This window comes from Xenopus tropicalis, chromosome 9 (genome assembly GCF_000004195.4).
Source record: "Xenopus tropicalis strain Nigerian chromosome 9, UCB_Xtro_10.0, whole genome shotgun sequence".
NCBI lineage: Eukaryota > Metazoa > Chordata > Amphibia > Anura > Pipidae > Xenopus > Xenopus tropicalis.
In genome coordinates this window covers 1175736-1196220 of record NC_030685.2, presented here as the reverse complement: position 1 = coordinate 1196220, position 20485 = coordinate 1175736, and the positions used below count along the sequence as shown (strand labels likewise).

The window sequence follows — 20485 nt, the reverse complement described above, 5'->3', positions numbered from 1 at the left end:
AAAGTTTATGTTTTTTTCAGAATACAGAGAACCAGATTATTTACAAGAGTTGAAGGAATCTTTAATCCCACGTCATCCAGGTCAGTACCCAACTGGCACCTTCTGCTTTATATTCACTCAATGGCCAGGGAACAGGCCGAGGGGATAGGCCAAGGGAACAGGCCGAGGGGATAGGCCAAGGGGATAGGCCGAGGGGATAGGCCAAGGGGATAGGCCGAGGGGATAGGCCAAGGGAACAGGCCGAGGGGATAGGCCAAGGGAACAGGCCGAGGGGATAGGCCAAGGGAACAGGCCAAGGGGATAGGCCAAGGGGATAGGCCAAGGGGATTGGGCACAGAGGGGCCCAGTGGGAGTTTTCCTGGTATCCCTGTGGCCCAGTCCGACACTGGTACTGTCTGTACAGAAACTTATCAGCCATGTCATCCAATCGTTTCTACTAAATGTCACTGTCAGGAACTATTCGTTACAACTGGGAATATTATGGTGTAATTAACGCAGGTTTCATTTGTGTCGGATGAATAAAGCAGCGACGCAATAATCTGTATCTGTAACAGATCTGTAATTTGTTATCAACAATACGTTCCTTACATGGATATTTCCTTAGGGCCCATATGGATAGTAAATGGGCATTTCCTTAGGGCCCAAATGGATAGTACCATATACAGTATACTCGAGTATAAGCCGATGGGAATATAAGCCGAGGTACCTAATTTTACCTAAGAAAACTGGAAAAACCTATTGACTCGAGTATAAGCCTAGGGTGGGAAATGCAGCTGCTACTGCTAAGTTTTTTTTTAACTGTCTATACTGTCTAATAACTTCTATTTGTGAGAGTGCATCAGGGTAGACTTACAGTTTGTGCAGGTTCACAGGGGCCTTATGCAGCCACGGAGAAGCCATCAATCGCATTTGTGCAATGTGCACTCACATCTTATGAACCCGTGTTGTGTCTTCTCCCAGCACATGAATCTAGCCGGCCCTGAATGAAGCCAATTGCAGTTACAGTGCCATGTTGTTTCTAAATACGCAAATCCCACCCAATGTAGTCTTCTGTTTTTGCCTTAAAATTTGGGAATCTAGTGGTGATAGGTCTAAAGCAAATGGGTTTGATTTCAAGAATACTCAAGGTTCAGTTGCTTTTGACTAATTTCACTACATACTGTATATATTTTTTCCCTTTAGCGGGCACGCAAGCGCGCATGCGTGGGGGGGGTTGCCCACGAGAGGGGGGTTTGCAAGCGAGCACAGGAACGGATGTGCCAGTATATACTCGAGTATAAGCCGAGGGCGACTTTTTCTGCACATTTGTGTTGCTGAAAAATACATTAGGGTGACACAGATTGGGCAGCGCGGGTGCAATAATAGCCAGAAAAGGTGCCCAAAAGCTCCCCAATAAGAATAGTGCTAGTATGTCAGTAACGCATTTCGGGCAATATTTTTGGCATTGTTTCTGGCACCAGTGCTCCCGTGAGCGCAGAATAAGTTTAGGGCATGTGACTGCCCCAATGCAGGGGAGCCGTCTGTCTCTCTGTTAGTACATCCCTTTGGGGCACAGGGCTTGGCAGGTTTGGCCAACAAAACGGGGCACAAAAACTTTATGCAACAGCGGCAGACAAAAAGTGCTGCACATCAGTTTTGGCACAATTTAAGTAAATGAGCAGGGAGGTCTCACACCATGGAACCTTTGAGTGGCAGAATAATGGCACAATCACATGGACCAATAGTCCTCAAAGATCCCAGGCAAACTGCTGTGAAGTAAGTAGGTACCAGTGACCCGGTAGGTACCAGAGACCCGGCAGGTATCAGAGACCCGGCAGGTACCAGTAACCTGGCAGGTACCAGTGACCCGGCAGGTATCAGAGACCCGGCAGGTACCAGAGACCCGGCAGGTACCAGTGACCCGGCAAGTACTAGAGGCCCAGCAGGTACCAGAGACCCGGCAGTTACCAGAGACCCAGCAGGTACCAGTGACCCAGCAAGTACTAGAGGCCCAGCAGGTACCAGTGACCCAGTAGGTACCAGTGACCCAGAAGGTACCATAGACCCGATAGGTACCAGTGACCCAGTAGGTACCAGAGACCCGGCAGGTACCAGAGACCCAGTAGGTACCAGTGACCCAGTAGGTACCAGTAAACCAGCAGGTACCAGAGACCCAGTAGGTACCAGTGACCCGGCAGGTACCAGTGACCCGGCAGGTACCAGTGACCCAGTAGGTACCAGAGACCCGGCAGGTACCAGTGACCCAGCAAGTACTAGAGGCCCAGCAGGTACCAGTGACCCAGTAGGTACCAGTGACCCAGAAGATACCAGAGACCCGATAGGATCTAATGACCCTGTAGGTACCATAGACCCAGCAGGTACCAGTGACCCAGTAGGTACCAGTCACCCAGTAGGTACCAGTAAACCAGCAGGTACCAGAGACCCAGTAGGTACCAGTGACCCGGCAGGTACCAGTGACCCGGCAGGTTCCAGTGACCCGGCAGGTACCAGTGACCCGGCAGGTACCAGTGACCCAGTAGGTACCAGTGACCCAGTAGGTACCAGTGACCGGGTAGTTCCATGCCATGCAGTGTATCTGCCAGAGAATGACCGGAGGGCTTGTTCCAGTCGGTATAAGGAATGTTCTGTAAGAGATTTAACCAAAGTTTATGTTTTTTTCAGAATACAGAGAACCAGATTATTTACCAGAGTTAAAGGAATCCTTAATCCCACGTCATCCAGGTCAGTACCCAACTGGCACCTTCTGCTTTATATTCACTCAATGGCCAGGGAACAGGCCGAGGGGATAGGCCAAGGGGATAGGCCAAGGGGATAGGCCGAGGGGATAGGCCAAGGGGTTTGGGCGCAGAGGGGCCCAGTGGGAGTTTTCCTGGTATCCCTGCGGCCCAGTCCGACACTGGTACTGTCTGTACAGAAACTTATCAGCCATGTCATCCAATCGTTTCTACTAAATGTCACTGTCAGGAACTATTCGTTACAACAGGGAATATTATGGTGTAATTAATGCAGGTTTCATTTGTGTCGGATGAATAAAGCAGCGACGCAATAATCTGTATCTGTAACAGATCTGCAATTTGTTATCAACAATATGTTCCTTACATGGATATTTCCTTAGGGCCCATATGGATAGTAAATGGATATTTCCTTAGGGCCCATATGGACAGTAAATGGGCATTTCCTTAGGGCCCATATGGACAGTAAATGGATATTTCCTTAGGGCCCATATGGACAGTAAATGGATATTTCCTTAGGGCCCATATGGACAGTAAGTGGATATTTCCTTAGGGCCCATATGGACAGTAAGTGGATATTTCCTTAGGGCCCATATGGACAGTAAATGGATATTTCCTTAGGGCCCATATGGGTAGTAAATGGATATTTCCTTAGGGCCCATATGGATAGTAAATGGATATTTCCTTAGGGCCCATATGGATAGTAAATGGGCATTTCCTTAGGGCCCAAATGGATAGTACCATATACAGTATACTCGAGTATAAGCCGATGGGAATATAAGCCGAGGTACCTAATTTTACCTAAGAAAACTGGAAAAACCTATTGACTCGAGTATAAGCCTAGGGTGGGAAATGCAGCTGCTACTGCTAAGTTTTTTTTTTAACTGTCTATACTGTCTAATAACTTCTATTTGTGAGAGTGCATCAGGGTAGACTTACAGTTTGTGCAGGTTCACAGGGGCCTTATGCAGCCACAGAGAAGCCATCAATCGCATTTGTGCAATGTGCACTCACATCTTATGAACCCGTGTTGTGTCTGCTCCCAGCACATGAATCTAGCCGGCCCTGAATGAAGCCAATTGCAGTTACAGTGCCATGTTGTTTCTAAATACGCAAATCCCACCCAATGTAGTCTTCTGGTTTTGCCTTAAAATTTGGGAATCTAGTGGCGATAGGTCTAAAGCAAATGAATTCAAGAATACTCAAGGTTCAGTTGCTTTTGACTAATTTCACTACATACTGTATATATTTTTTCCCTTTAGCGGGCACGCAAGCGCGCATGCGTGGGGGGGTGTGCCCACGGGAGGGGGGTTTGCAAGCGAGCACAGGAACGGATGTGCCAGTATATACTCGAGTATAAGCCGAGGGCGACTTTTTCTGCACATTTGTGTTGCTGAAAAAATCGGCTTATACTCGAGTATATACAGTATGTTTACCTTTACATGTTCAAGTCTCTTTTGAATTTCCTCCTGAGTGACCCATGCGCCAGTAGCTAAATTACTAGAACTGGGCATATTACAAGGGAAGCCTCATTATCTGGCTCCTCAGATGTATAGACAGATGAAAAATAAGAGTTCAAAATTTCAGCTTTTTCCCCGTTCTCATCAACCAACGTACCCCCCCGTGATAATAAATTTCCCACCCCTTCTTGCTTCATTTTTTTACTATTCACATAATTAAAAAATAATTTTGGATTCTTTTTACCCCTAGCTGCAATATCCCTTTCCATCTCTATTTTAGCTGCCTGATAGCTTTTTTGCTGCTTTATTTGCCCCCCTGTACCTGATGAAAGCCCCAGCTGCCCCAGCTAACTTGAATGCCCTAAAAGCAGGTTTTTTCTTACCAACCCCGACACTAACTATGTATACCTACAAAGCAAGCTGACACATTGCAGAGATGCCCTTATACTGGCACAGTCTGCCCGTCTGAGCGTTTAGTTCCTCCCTTATAGAGCTGTCTCTGCAGCATTATCCCAAAGGAGACCATGTTGGGATCACTGTTCCCCAAATGCCCCCCCCCCCACACAAATGTTAGAGATAAGTTCATTATTATTAGAAATCACCAGGTCCAAAATAGCGTCATTCCTAGTGGGTTCTTGAACTGCCTGAAATAAAAAGTTGCCATTTAGCATAGTTACAAACCTACTAGCTGTTTCTGACTTAGCCACCCCATTACTCCAGTCAGTGCCGGATAATTAAAGTCCCCCATAATAACAACTTGACCCAGTTTTGAAGCCTCCTCCATTTGCAACAATAGCTGGGCCTCATCCCCCTCATCTATACGGGGGGTTTATAGCATACACCAATGATCATTTTCTTTGTGACCTTCAGCCCTACTGAAATTTCTACCCAAAGAGATTCGACGTTTTCATTGGTAATGTCTTTATTACATGGCTTTAAGTCTGACTTTACGTAAAGACAAACCCCTCCCCCTTTTTAATCTCTCTGTCCCTCCTAAAAAGTGTATAACCATTTAAATTCACAGCCCAGTCGCATTTATCATCCCACCAGGTCTCAGTGATACCTATTAAATCATAATTTTCAATACATGCAATAGCCTGCAGCTCCTCTAATTTACCCGACAAGCTACGCGCATTACCCAGCATGCAGCGGAGATTACTACTTCTCCCTCTGATGTTTACATTAGCTAAGGGAGAATTAGAGCTAAGGCAATTATGAGACTGCTTTCCTTGTAACGGAAGCTCCTTATCTGATAAACTATATGCCCCCCTCACTCCTCCCCCACAACCCTTTGCTAGTCCCCCTGCCCCGTCTACACTAACTTTCCCATAAAACTCTAGCTCACCCCCCCCCTTGTCTAGTTTAAACACTCCTCCAACCTCTTAACCATTCTCTCCCCTAGCACAGCAGACCCCCTTCCATTGAGGTGCAATCCATCACGGCTGTATAGATTGTACCCCAAGGAAAAGTCAGCCCAGTGCTCTAGGAACCCAAACCCTTCCTTCCTACACCAAGACTTTAGCCACGCATTTAGCTCCCTAAGCTCCCGCTGTCTCCCTAAACTTGCACGTGGCACCGGCAAAACTTCCAAAAAAATGACATTGGAGGACCTTTGCCTAATCTTAGAGCCTAGATCCCTGAACTCACTCTTTAAAGTCCCCCACCTACCGTTCATTTTGTCGTTAGTACCGATATGTACCAAGACAGCCGGGCCATGCCCAGCCCCTCCCAATAATGTGTCGACCCGATCAACCACCCGAACCCTGGCACCAGGAAGACAGCAAACTGTCCGGTTGAAGCGATCCGCTCGACAGATTACCCTGTCCACTTTCCTAATGATCGAATCCCCTATAACCACCATCTGTTTAGGCCTAGCTCTGCTCTCCTCCCCACCACTACTAGAGAAACTGGTCTCCCGGCTGTTAGAGAGATCAGCCTCACCTAGAACCGCCAATCCAGAGTTCTACTCCCATCTTCTTCACACAATCTGGCAAATATGTTGGGATGCGCAAACCCTGGAGCAGCCTCCCTTTTCCTTTTCCCCACACTAGATTTTCTAACTGTCACCCAGCTTACTGCCCTATCATCCTTTTGCTGCTCCCCTCCCCCCATACTATCTGACCCCACTAGTTCTTGTTCAGTTAACAAGAGACTTCTCTCAAGATTGTTGATTGAACGCAGTGTTGCAACGTGTTCCTCTAGGACTCTAACGCGAGCCTCTAAAGTGGCAATTCGCTCACATCCACAACAGAGGTGGCACTTTGGAACGGTTGTTCCACAACTGCATACATGTGGCAGCCTGGCACTGTGTCAGACCTTCAGTGTTGCTACCACTCATTCTCCCAGTTACAGAAACAGTTAAACAAAAATAGGTGAAAGGGCTTGTAGTAAATAATACCTTGTTTTACCTTGTTTTTAACTCCCTTAGTGTTTAACTCCTGAGTTTATAACTCCACTTACAGACCCACTAACTCCTGTGTTTATAACTCCACTTACAGAGCCCCCACTAACTCCTGTGTTTATAACTCCACTTACAGAGCCCCCACTAACTCCTGAGTTTATAACTCCACTTACAGAGCCCCCACTAACTCCTGAGTTTATAACTCCACTTACAGAGCCCCCACTAACTCCTGAGTTTATAACTCCACTTACAGACCCACTAACTCCTGAGTTTATAACTCCACTTACAGAGCCCCCACTAACTCCTGTGTTTATAACTCCACTTACAGAGCCCCCACTAACTCCTGAGTTTATAACTCCACTTACAGACCCACTAACTCCTGAGTTTATAACTCCACTTACAGAGCCCCCACTAACTCCTGAGTTTATAACTCCACTTACAGAGCCCCCACTAACTCCTGTGTTTATAACTCCACTTACAGAGCCCCCACTAACTCCTGAGTTTATAACTCCACTTACAGAGCCCCCACTAACTCCTGAGTTTATAACTCCACTTACAGAGCCCCCACTAACTCCTGTGTTTATAACTCCACTTACAGAGCCCCCACTAACTCCTGAGTTTATAACTCCACTTACAGACCCACTAACTCCTGAGTTTATAACTCCACTTACAGAGCCCCCACTAACTCCTGAGTTTATAACTCCACTTACAGAGCCCCCACTAACTCCTGTGTTTATAACTCCACTTACAGAGCCCCCACTAACTCCTGAGTTTATAACTCCACTTACAGACCCACTAACTCCTGTGTTTATAACTCCACTTACAGAGCCCCACTAACTCCTGTGTTTATAACTCCACTGACAGAGCCCCCACTAACTCCTGAGTTTATAACTCCACTTACAGACCCACTAACTCCCTGAGTTTATAACTCCACTTACAGAGCCCCCACTAACTCCTGAGTTTATAACTCCACTTACAGAGCCCCCACTAACTCCTGAGTTTATAACTCCACTTACAGAGCCCCCACTAACTCCTGAGTTTATAACTCCACTTACAGAGCCCCCACTAACTCCTGAGTTTATAACTCCACTTACAGAGCCCCCACTAACTCCTGAGTTTATAACTCCACTTACAGAGCCCCCACTAACTCCTGAGTTTATAACTCCACTTACAGAGCCCCCACTAACTCCTGAGTTTATAACTCCACTTACAGAGCCCCCACTAACTCCTGAGTTTATAACTCCACTTACAGAGCCCCCACTTAAAGAGCAATCATTTACAGAGCACCTACCACCAGAGCAAGCTCCACTGGAGTGCCAATGAACAGCATGTGTGGGTAGGTCAACCTTCACCAAAGTTAGGGTGAGCCCCACCAGGTTGTTGGACTCCTCTTCACCTTGTGGCTAGGGGGAGTCCTCAGCTACCCTGTGTTCTGCCAAAACTTCTCCCAGGGCATAAGTCTGGGCCTAGGGTCAAGCCCAAAGGACTGTGACACCCACCCAGGGGGCACAAATCAAACACAAAAAGGTGCAGAAGTGTGCAGGTGCAATGCCATTAATTGCCTTGGTAAGGCTCCAGCTGGCAGCCAGAAAGAAAAAAGAAAAATACCCCCCACCCACCTAATGGCTGGGGCAAAGGAAGGGAAGCTGATTAAGTAGAAGGAGCATGTGCGAAGCCCCCAACACAAAATAAATCAGGCACTCTCCCTAATGGGAACACAGCTCCTCTGCACTTGACCATTGCCAAAATTGTATTCCCTTCCCTACTTTATATATGAGAGGAGCTATGCATGCATGTGTTGTTTACTCCTTGTATTTATGGGATGTACAGCTGGATTCAGGATAACATGGGGAGAGGGAAGCACAAACACAGTTTAGCACTTTTCTCAGAACGAAGTATAGGGGAAAGCCACACAGTTGCTTGGGGCACCGCAAAATGGCCGATAGCAGGTCTATAGTTCCATAAAATAGAGCCATATAAGACTGTGATTGGTTAGTGTGTATGTATGATTAATAGTGAATGGGCAGTGACTAGACAGGGACAGCGCTGGGATTGGTTAGTGTGTATGCATAATTAATAGTGAATAGGCAGTGACTACAGGGAGAAGGCAGGCAGGACTGGGATTGGTTAGTGTGTATGCATGATTAATAGTGAATAGGCAGAGACTAGAGGGAGAAGGCAGGCAGGACTGGGATTGGTTAGTGTGTATGCATGATTAATAGTGAATAGGCAGTGACTAGAGGGAGAAGGCAGGCAGGGCTTGGATTGGTTAGTGTGTATGCATGATTAATAGTGAGTAGGCAGAGACTAGAGGGAGAAGGCAGGCAGGACTGGGATTGGTTAGTGTGTATGCATGATTAATAGTGAATAGGCAGTGACTAGAGGGAGAAGGCAGGCAGGGCTGGGATTGGTTAGTGTGTATGCATGATTAATAGTGAATAGGCAGTGACTAGAGGGAGAAGGCAGGCAGGACTGGGATTGGTTAGTGTGTATGCATGATTAATAGTGAATAGGCAGTGACTAGAGGGAGAAGGCAGGCAGGGCTGGGATTGGTTAGTGTGTATGCATGATTAATAGTGAATAGGCAGAGACTAGAGGGAGAAGGCAGGCAGGGCTAGGATTGGTTAGTGTGTATGCATGATTAATAGTGAATAGGCAGTGACTAGAGGGGGAAGGCAGACAGGGCTGGGATTGGTTAGTGTGTATGCATAATTAATAGTGAATAGGCGGAGACTAGAGGGAGAAGGCAGGCAGGGCTGGGATTGGTTAGTGTGTATGCATGATTAATAGTGAATAGGCAGTGACTAGAGGGAGAAGGCAGGCAGGGCTGGGATTGGTTAGTGTGTATGCATGATTAATAGTGAATAGGCAGAGACTAGAGGGAGAAGGCAGACAGGGCTGGGATTGGTTAGTGTGTATGCATGATTAATAGTGAATAGGCGGAGACTAGAGGGAGAAGGCAGGCAGGGCTGGGATTGGTTAGTGTGTATGCATGATTATTACTGAATAGGCAGAGACTAGAGGGAGAAGGCAGGGCTGGGATTGGTTAGTGTGTATGCATAATTAATAGTGAATAGGCAGAGATTAGAGGGAGAAGGCAGGCAGGGCTGGGATTGGTTAGTGTGTATGCATGATTAATAGTGAATAGGCGGAGACTAGAGGGAGAAGGCAGGACTGGGATTGGTTAGAGTGTATGCATGATTAATAGTGAATAGGCAGAGACTAGAGGGAGAAGGGAGGCAGGGCTGGGATTGGTTAGTGTGTATGCATGATTAATAGTGAATAGGCGGAGACTAGAGGGAGAAGGCAGGACTGGGATTGGTTAGAGTGTATGCATGATTAATAGTGAATAGGCAGAGACTAGAGGGAGAAGGCAGACAGGGCTGGGATTGGTTAGTGTGTATGCATGATTAATAGTGAATAGGCGGAGACTAGAGGGAGAAGGCAGGACTGGGATTGGTTAGAGTGTATGCATGATTAATAGTGAATAGGCAGAGACTAGAGGGAGAAGGCAGGCAGGGCTGGGATTGGTTAGTGTGTATGCATGATTAATAGTGAATAGGCAGAGACTAGAGGGAGAAGGCAGACAGGGCTGGGATTGGTTAGTGTGTATGCATGATTAATAGTGACTAGGCAGAGACTAGAGGGAGAAGGCAGGCAGGGCTGGGATTGGTTAGTGTGTATGAATGATTAATAGTGACTAGGCAGAGACTAGAGGGAGAAGGCAGACAGGGCTGGGATTGGTTAGTGTGTATGCATGATTAATAGTGAATAGGCGGAGACTAGAGGGAGAAGGCAGACAGGGCTGGGATTGGTTAGTGTGTATGCATGATTAATAGTGAATAGGCAGTGACTAGACGGAGAAGGCAGGCAGGGCTGGGATTGGTTAGTGTGTATGCATGATTAATAGTGAATAGGCAGTGACTAGACGGAGAAGGCAGGCAGGGCTGGGATTGGTTAGTGTGTATGCATGATTAATAGTGAATCGGCAGAGACTAGAGGGAGAAGGCAGACAGGGCTGGGATTGGTTAGTGTGTATGTATGATTAATAGTGAATCGGCAGAGACTAGAGGGAGAAGGCAGGCAGGGCTGGGATTGGTTAGTGTGTATGAATGATTAATAGTGACTAGGCAGAGACTAGAGGGAGAAGGCAGACAGGGCTGGGATTGGTTAGTGTGTATGAATGATTAATAGTGACTAGGCAGAGACTAGAGGGAGAAGGCAGGCAGGACTGGGATTGGTTAGTGTGTATGTATGATTAATAGTGAATAGGCAGTGACTAGAGGGAGAAGGCAGGCAGGACTGGGATTGGTTAATGTGTATGTATGATTAATAGTGACTAGGCAGAGACTAGAGGGAGAAGGCAGACAGGGCTGGGATTGGTTAGTGTGTATGTATGATTAATAGTGAATCGGCAGAGACTAGAGGGAGAAGGCAGGCAGGGCTGGGATTGGTTAGTGTGTATGAATGATTAATAGTGACTAGGCAGAGACTAGAGGGAGAAGGCAGGCAGGGCTGGGATTGGTTAGTGTGTATGCATGATTAATAGTGAATAGGCGGAGACTAGAGGGAGAAGGCAGGCAGGGCTGGGATTGGTTAGTGTGTATGAATGATTAATAGTGACTAGGCAGAGACTAGAGGGAGAAGGCAGACAGGGCTGGGATTGGTTAGTGTGTATGAATGATTAATAGTGACTAGGCAGAGACTAGAGGGAGAAGGCAGGCAGGACTGGGATTGGTTAGTGTGTATGTATGATTAATAGTGAATAGGCAGTGACTAGAGGGAGAAGGCAGGCAGGACTGGGATTGGTTAATGTGTATGTATGATTAATAGTGACTAGGCAGAGACTAGAGGGAGAAGGCAGACAGGGCTGGGATTGGTTAGTGTGTATGTATGATTAATAGTGACTAGGCAGAGACTAGAGGGAGAAGGCAGACAGGGCTGGGATTGGTTAGTGTGTATGAATGATTAATAGTGACTAGGCAGAGACTAGAGGGAGAAGGCAGGCAGGACTGGGATTGGTTAGTGTGTATGTATGATTAATAGTGAATAGGCAGTGACTAGAGGGGGAAGGCAGACAGGGCTGGGATTGGTTAGTGTGTATGTATGATTAATAGTGAATCGGCAGAGACTAGAGGGGGAAGGCAGGCAGGGCTGGGATTGGTTAGTGTGTATGCATGATTAATAGTGAATAGGCAGTGACTAGAGGGAGAAGGCAGGACTGGGATTGGTTAGAGTGTATGCATGATTAATAGTGAATAGGCGGAGACTAGAGGGAGAAGGCAGGACTGGGATTGGTTAGAGTGTATGCATGATTAATAGTGAATAGGCAGAGACTAGAGGGAGAAGGCAGGCAGGGCTGGGATTGGTTAGTGTGTATGCATGATTAATAGTGAATAGGCAGAGACTAGAGGGAGAAGGCAGACAGGGCTGGGATTGGTTAGTGTGTATGCATGATTAATAGTGACTAGGCAGAGACTAGAGGGAGAAGGCAGGCAGGGCTGGGATTGGTTAGTGTGTATGCATGATTAATAGTGAATAGGCAGTGACTAGAGGGAGAAGGCAGACAGGGCTGGGATTGGTTAGTGTGTATGCATGATTAATAGTGAGTATGCAGAGACTAGAGGGAGAAGGCAGGCAGGGCTGGGATTGGTTAGTGTGTATGCATGATTAATAGTGAGTATGCAGAGACTAGAGGGAGAAGGCAGGCAGGGCTGGGATTGGTTAGTGTGTATGCATGATTAATAGTGAGTATGCAGTGACTAGAGGGAGAAGGCAGGCAGGGCTGGGATTGGTTAGTGTGTATGCATGATTAATAGTGAGTATGCAGTGACTAGAGGGAGAAGGCAGGCAGGGCTGGGATTGGTTAGTGTGTATGCATGATTAATAGTGAGTATGCAGTGACTAGAGGGAGAAGGCAGGCAGGGCTGGGATTGGTTAGTGTGTATGCATGATTAATAGTGAGTATGCAGAGACTAGAGGGAGAAGGCAGGCAGGGCTGGGATTGGTTAGTGTGTATGCATGATTAATAGTGAATAGGCGGAGACTAGAGGGAGAAGGCAGGACTGGGATTGGTTAGAGTGTATGCATGATTAATAGTGAATAGGCAGAGACTAGAGGGAGAAGGCAGGCAGGGCTGGGATTGGTTAGTGTGTATGCATGATTAATAGTGAATAGGCGGAGACTAGAGGGAGAAGGCAGGACTGGGATTGGTTAGAGTGTATGCATGATTAATAGTGAATAGGCAGAGACTAGAGGGAGAAGGCAGACAGGGCTGGGATTGGTTAGTGTGTATGCATGATTAATAGTGAATAGGCGGAGACTAGAGGGAGAAGGCAGGACTGGGATTGGTTAGAGTGTATGCATGATTAATAGTGAATAGGCAGTGACTAGAGGGAGAAGGCAGGCAGGGCTGGGATTGGTTAGTGTGTATGCATGATTAATAGTGACTAGGCAGAGACTAGAGGGAGAAGGCAGGCAGGGCTGGGATTGGTTAGTGTGTATGAATGATTAATAGTGACTAGGCAGAGACTAGAGGGAGAAGGCAGACAGGGCTGGGATTGGTTAGTGTGTATGCATGATTAATAGTGAATAGGCGGAGACTAGAGGGAGAAGGCAGGCAGGGCTGGGATTGGTTAGTGTGTATGCATGATTAATAGTGAATAGGCGGAGACTAGAGGGAGAATGCAGGCAGGGCTGGGATTGGTTAGTGTGTATGCATGATTAATAGTGAATAGGCGGAGACTAGAGGGAGAAGGCAGGCAGGGCTGGGATTGGTTAGTGTGTATGCATGATTAATAGTGAATAGGCGGAGACTAGAGGGAGAAGGCAGGCAGGGCTGGGATTGGTTAGTGTGTATGAATGATTAATAGTGAATAGGCAGAGACTAGAGGGAGAAGGCAGGCAGGGCTGGGATTGGTTAGTGTGTATGCATGATTAATAGTGAATAGGCGGAGACTAGAGGGAGAAGGCAGACAGGGCTGGGATTGGTTAGTGTGTATGCATGATTAATAGTGAATAGGCGGAGACTAGAGGGAGAAGGCAGACAGGGCTGGGATTGGTTAGTGTGTATGCATGATTAATAGTGAATAGGCGGAGACTAGAGGGAGAAGGCAGACAGGGCTGGGATTGGTTAGTGTGTATGCATGATTAATAGTGACTAGGCAGAGACTAGAGGGAGAAGGCAGGCAGGGCTGGGATTGGTTAGTGTGTATGCATGATTAATAGTGAATAGGCGGAGACTAGAGGGAGAAGGCAGACAGGGCTGGGATTGGTTAGTGTGTATGCATGATTAATAGTGAATAGGCAGTGACTAGAGGGAGAAGGCAGACAGGGCTGGGATTGGTTAGTGTGTATGCATGATTAATAGTGAATAGGCGGAGACTAGAGGGAGAAGGCAGGACTGGGATTGGTTAGAGTGTATGCATGATTAATAGTGAATAGGCAGAGACTAGAGGGAGAAGGCAGGCAGGGCTGGGATTGGTTAGTGTGTATGCATGATTAATAGTGAATAGGCAGAGACTAGAGGGAGAAGGCAGGCAGGGCTGGGATTGGTTAGTGTGTATGAATGATTAATAGTGACTAGGCAGAGACTAGAGGGAGAAGGCAGGCAGGGCTGGGATTGGTTAGTGTGTATGAATGATTAATAGTGACTAGGCAGAGACTAGAGGGAGAAGGCAGACAGGGCTGGGATTGGTTAGTGTGTATGCATGATTAATAGTGACTAGGCAGAGACTAGAGGGGGAAGGCAGGCAGGGCTGGGATTGGTTAGTGTGTATGCATGATTAATAGTGAATAGGCAGTGACTAGAGGGAGAAGGCAGACAGGGCTGGGATTGGTTAGTGTGTATGCATGATTAATAGTGAGTATGCAGAGACTAGAGGGAGAAGGCAGACAGGACTGGGATTGGTTAGTGTGTATGCATGATTAATAGTGACTAGGCAGAGACTAGAGGGAGAAGGCAGGCAGGGCTGGGATTGGTTAGTGTGTATGAATGATTAATAGTGACTAGGCAGAGACTAGAGGGAGAAGGCAGGCAGGGCTGGGATTGGTTAGTGTGTATGCATGATTAATAGATAATAGGCAGTGACTAGAGGGGGAAGGCAGACAGGGCTGGGATTGGTTAGTGTGTATGTATGATTAATAGTGAATAGGCAGTGACTAGAGGGGGAAGGCAGACAGGGCTGGGATTGGTTAGTGTGTATGTATGATTAATAGTGAATAGGCAGTGACTAGAGGGAGAAGGCAGACAGGGCTGGGATTGGTTAGTGTGTATGCATGATTAATAGTGAATAGGCAGTGACTAGAGGGAGAAGGCAGGCAGGGCTGGGATTGGTTAGTGTGTATGCATGATTAATAGTGAGTAGGCAGTGACTAGAGGGGGAAGGCAGGCAGGGCTGGGATTGGTTAGTGTGTATGCATGATTAATAGTGAATAGGCGGAGACTAGAGGGGGAAGGCAGAGGAAAAATAAACTTTGATTCATCAGAGCACAGAAATTAAAACAATACAAATAAATCATGATAATGTGTTAGAAACATGTTCCAAAGTTCCAAAAAATTCTAATTTTTTTCCTTTATGAAAGATTTTCAGTAATTGTTTGGGCTGTTTGTCCTTTTCCTTCCCAGCAAAACCCAAAGAAATGAACAAAAAAATAACCAGAAACAACGATGGAACCTTTTCTCCTAGAAGTGAAAAAGTATTTTCTGAGAAGGAATTGGAGCTCGGACAGCGAGTGATCTGGGAACATGAATCTCTAGCGAAGCCTGAGTGCCGGGACCTGCCCTTAACTGGTGAGTGGGGAATGTACATTGTATGGGGATGGCTGGGGGTTCCCTGGGACACAAACTGATCCCCTTTCCTCCCCACCCCCAATGTATCACTCATTCCCCCTCTCTGGGTAGGGAACCCCATAACCTGACTGCCCTTACAGTAAGGAACCCCTTCCTATGCTGATGGTGAGATCCCCTTTCCTCCCCACCCCCAATGTATCACTCATTCCCCCTCTCTTGGTAGGGAATCCCATAACCTGACTGCCCTTACAGTAAGGAACCCCTTCCTATGCTGATGGTGAGTTCCCCTTTCCTCCCCACCCCCAATGTATCACTCATTCCCCCTCTCTGGGTAGGGAACCCCATAACCTGACTACCCTTACAGTAAGGAACCCCTTCCTATGCTGATGGTGAGTTCCCCTTTCCTCCCCACCCCCAATGTATCACTCATTCCCCCTCTCTGGGTAGAGAATCCCATAACCTGACTGCCCTTACAGTAAGGAACCCCTTCCTATGCTGATGGTGAGTTCCCCTTTCCTCCCCACCCCCAATGTATCACTCATTCCCCCTCTCTGGGTAGGGAATCCCCATAACCTGACTGCCCTTACAGTAAGGAACCCCTTCCTATGCTGATGGTGAGATCTCCTTTCCCGCCCACCCCCAATGTATCACTCATTCCCCCTCTCTGGGTAGGGAATCCCATAACCTGACTGCCCTTACAGTAAGGAACCCCTTCCTATGCTGATGGTGTGATCTCCTTTCCCGCCCACCCCCAATGTATCACTCATTCCCCTTACTTATTATTCAGTAGACTGAGAAACCAATGATAAAAATGTGCAAGTCAAGTAATATTTCCTTTCTAGAAGCTGACAAGAGCAAGTTACCCACAGAAGCCTCAAAATCAGGGGCCCCTGAGACTGAAGAAGGAGGAGAAGATTCAGAACAAACAGGACTTGTTGGGTCACAGACTGACAGGGAAACTCAGCAATGTCCTCCCATAGAGGGAAACATGGCAGACAATGGAGAGCAGGAACCAGGTGAATGATCTGGGCATTAGTAATTATTGTTGTTTTTTTTTTTATAAATTTGCCAATAAAACATTTCAGCTTAAAGGGCACCTATTGGTGGAAAATCGTTTACCCCAGTGGAAGGGCAGATTAATAGAGCCCACACTCTGGTTGGGGGAAACAATACCATTTTGTGCAAAAAATGCCCCTAACGGGCACTATGCCCCCAGCAACAGGAGGGGCTCCCAGTGTGGGCGGCCATGTTGTGGCACTGTGAGAGAGCCCCGCCCTCCAGGGCCAATTAATATGCAGAGTAATCCTCCAATGAGAATCCCAGCTGATCAACTGATAGGTGTGCTGGTAGAGATAGTGGGTACCCACATCCTACTGTGCTTCAGGGCAGGGACTGTGAAAAAAACACTACCCAGGGCACCGGAACAGAATTTGAGAGTCCCCTAGTTTCACTGATAAGGATATGCATTCAGAACATTTTGCTGCCACATCTGGGGGGGGCACTACAATTGGTGTAAGGCAGTGCTGTCCAACTTCTACGGTGCCAAGGGCCGGAATTTCTCTAGCATACATGGTGCAGGGCCGCTAATGGAAGCCAGTTTTGACCACTCCCCTTTTTGAAACCACACCCACTTCAAACCACACCTATTTTATCACAATGGTGGTAGCACAGCAAAATCCCAAATTCTTGGTCCTTACTGTGGGGATATCAACCATCATTCATATGTGAAAGAATTATGTCATATTAAGATATACCCTTAAATTCCATATGCCTCCTCCTCCCCTGTGGATAGCAGAGCAACCCCCAGTACATAATTTCACACCTTTGGGACCATTTAATGGTTATTTCCAACTGCTAACAAACTCCCACAACAAACCCCTGCCAGGTTCACCTCCCACAGGCAGCATAGGACAGGCAGAGTATGGCACACACAGGCAGGGTAGGCAGAGTATGGCACACACAGGCAGGGTAGGGCAGGCAGAGTATGGCACACACAGGCAGCACTCTGCCTGTCCTATGCTGTCTCTGTGTGCCATACTCTGCCTGTCCTACCCTGCCTGTGTGTGCCATACTCTGCCTTACCTATGCTGCCTCTGTGTGCCATACTCTGCCTGCCCTACCCTGCCTGTGTGTGCCATACTCTGCCTGCCCTACCCTTCCTGTGTGTGCCATACCCTCCCTGACCTATGCTGCCTGTGTGTGCCATACTCTGCCTTACCTATGCTGCCTCTGTGTGCCATACTCTGCCTGCCCTACCCTGCCTGTGTGTGCCATACTCTGCCTGCCCTACCCTTCCTGTGTGTGCCATACCCTCCCTGACCTATGCTGCCTGTGTGTGCCATACTCTACCTGCCCTATGCTGGCTGTATGTGCCATACTCTGCCTACAGTACCTATGTCTGAGGTGTGAGGAAGTGAACAATGGGAGTGATTACAGCCTGAGCCTGAGGTGTGAACACTGCAGGGGGTGAACAATGCAGGTATTAAAAGGTGTGAAAAACACAGGGGATTACATATTTAAACAATACAGAGGGATTACAGCCTGAATCTGAGGTGAGAACCATGCAGGGGGCCAGTTAATCTCAGTACTGATACCATTTAATGCTTACTCAAAGGTAAGCCATCAAAGCAGCCAGACAGGTGGGGGGCCACACAGAGGGGGGTCGGGGGCCGCATGCGGCCCGTGGGCCGCCAGTTGGACAGCACTGGTGTAAGGGATCTGGCAAGTTTTAGGTCCAAAGCACATTTTCTATCCAATGACAAGACAGCAGAACTTGTGGTATTTGTTTTCCTTTCTGAATGTAAAGTGTTTTCCTTATTACATGTGCTCCCTGAATAACCCCAGGACACAATTATAGCCGTTAAGGAGAAGGAAATTATATATATATATATATTACTCTCCATTTGCTTTGTGTTTCCAGAGGAACAGAGCTCAGAAGTTCTACAGGACCAGGAGGAATCTGAGACTGGACCAAGGGAGAAACATATCCCTAATTCCCCTGTAATGGAGGAACAAGAATAGAGATTCAAGGCCTTCAAGGCTTATAGACAGTTCAGTACAGAGTTGTGTCCCAGGGAGGACAAGTGGACCAAAAGACTACAGAGAAAGAAAGGGCAATGGACATGAAATACATGTGGTGGGAATATAAGGAAGTCCTGGTGGGGAAATACAAATCAACCATTGGATTCAGGAGAAACTTGACCAGAGATCTAATTGAAGATGGATATTCCCTTCAAGTCACATTACATTAGGATGCCTTAAAGGGTTTCAAGTGCTCATGGTATAAAGACTCATGGATCTGGAAGGTACAACTCAGTATGGAGACATAGCCTACACCATGAAGGGAAAAGAACACTCCCAGCAAGTCCATAATAAGTTGGTTGAGAAGCACCAGGGGATGGACACGTGTAGCACATTCTAGCAGTACTGTCCCTGTTTTGCCCCCGGAGAATAAAGATTTTATTTATAAATGACAAGCACCTTGCTGTCAGTGTGTATATAATGTCCCAGGTGGGATCACACACACAGGGAAATGTTCCACAGGTCCAGGCTGGGGGAGATGGGCAACATGGTCTATCTCAGGTATTGGGCACTCACAGCTGGTTTGACCATGAGACTGGTAAGAAGCTTAGAAGTGAGAAGCTGAGGGACCACCTTCCATCCCAAGTAAGAACCTCACATTATGTGGCACCTTACAACTTTAAGAGCTGAAATGCAGGTCTTGCAACTCACTGTTTTTATATAGTATAGAGCTCAGTTGCACTCTTCATGCCAATGGGCACAGGGTTTAATAACCTCTTAATCAAGAAACCATCAGCCCAAGGCTACAGAATCACAAAGTATATAAGGCTGAGGGACAGCACAAGACACAGCAGATACATTTAGTAACACAGTTTAATATGAAAATTAGTAATGCCAGGCCCAAGGCCCAGACTGGCAATCTGGTAAGTGCTTTATACTGGGCCTGTGGGGGGGACTGTTTGGCTACTTGTATATTTGGCACAATAAGTCCCGAGTGGCTCACGTTCCATACATGATTATGTGGGTGTGTATAACAGATACAGAATGTACATAAACAGGTTTTTCCAGAAAGATGAGAGAAAGTAGATCCAGTGAGAGATGTTTATAATGGCACAAACTGCTATTTCCCATCACCCTGGGGGGACAAGGAAAATAAAAGAGAAAATAAAACTTTCTATTGATCACTCACACTAAACCCAATTATATGTCCTAGTAGCTGAGTTGTTTGGAGCCAGGCGTATGCAGCTAAGACTGGGCCAGTGGGACACCAGAAATAAACCTTGTGGGTCCTGCTGAGACCCAACCCCTCCCTCCCTTCCCTTATTGCTCCCCCACTGCCGTCTCTTCCCCAATTGCAGCAAAGTAAGTATTAGGTGTGTGTGGGGGGGTTGGTGATGGGTCACCACTAGATGTTGGAACAGTGTTGCTGGGAGTTGCTCCCATTCAGCCACAAGAGCATTAGTGAGGTTGGGCAGTGATGTTGGGGATCAGGCTCACAGTCGGGGGTTCCAGTTCATCCCACAGAGGGTGGGACATCTTACAAACTGGTTTGTTGGAAAGGAACCACCCTATAACTGTGGTCCAACCCATTCTACTGCAAATGGTCATCTAAGGAGCTGGTGTGGCTGAATGTCTGATTTTATGCCCCTGTGATTGATGTATTGGGGTAAAATAGCCAAAGCCATTGATTCCATTGGGTGCTCAATGTCATTTGGCCCCACAGACATAGGAAAGCCCAGTCCAACTGTACAATCCAGTCTCTATAGGCAGGTACCGTACAGTGTGGGCTCCTCCCACTTTATTCCCTATCCTGCACTTATATTTGGGAGAACATGGGGGGGAGAAGAACCAACATACTGAGCCCAGTGACAGTGAGGAGCAATAAGAACTGGGGTAACGGGGGAGGAAAAGGTTAAAGAATAATCTCCAGTTAAACTGATCTCTCAGGAAAGTGAAAGCAATGAGAATTCAGACCCGAGAGTCGGTGGATCCGGCAGCTCCGTGGCACAGGGTACGGGTTGGTGAGGGTTCTGTCAGCCCCGGTTACTCTATATCTGTTAGGAACCTGGGATCTGTTTTT

At 47.2% G+C, this 20485-nt stretch overlaps 1 protein-coding gene across 1 annotated transcript in view; it reads left to right on the top strand.

The window, feature by feature from the left end:
• LOC101733531 overlaps positions 1-18857 on the top strand; it is a 53336-nt gene extending 34479 nt beyond the window's left edge. The window contains exons 7-11 of the mRNA XM_031892796.1: positions 21-80; positions 2662-2721; positions 15220-15384; positions 16227-16400; positions 18305-18857. Coding sequence (XP_031748656.1) covers positions 21-80; positions 2662-2721; positions 15220-15384; positions 16227-16400; positions 18305-18405 — 560 coding nt within the window. The 3' untranslated portion in view covers positions 18406-18857. The remainder of the gene's footprint in view (positions 1-20; positions 81-2661; positions 2722-15219; positions 15385-16226; positions 16401-18304) is intronic.
• The last annotated feature ends 1628 nt before the right edge of the window (positions 18858-20485 follow it).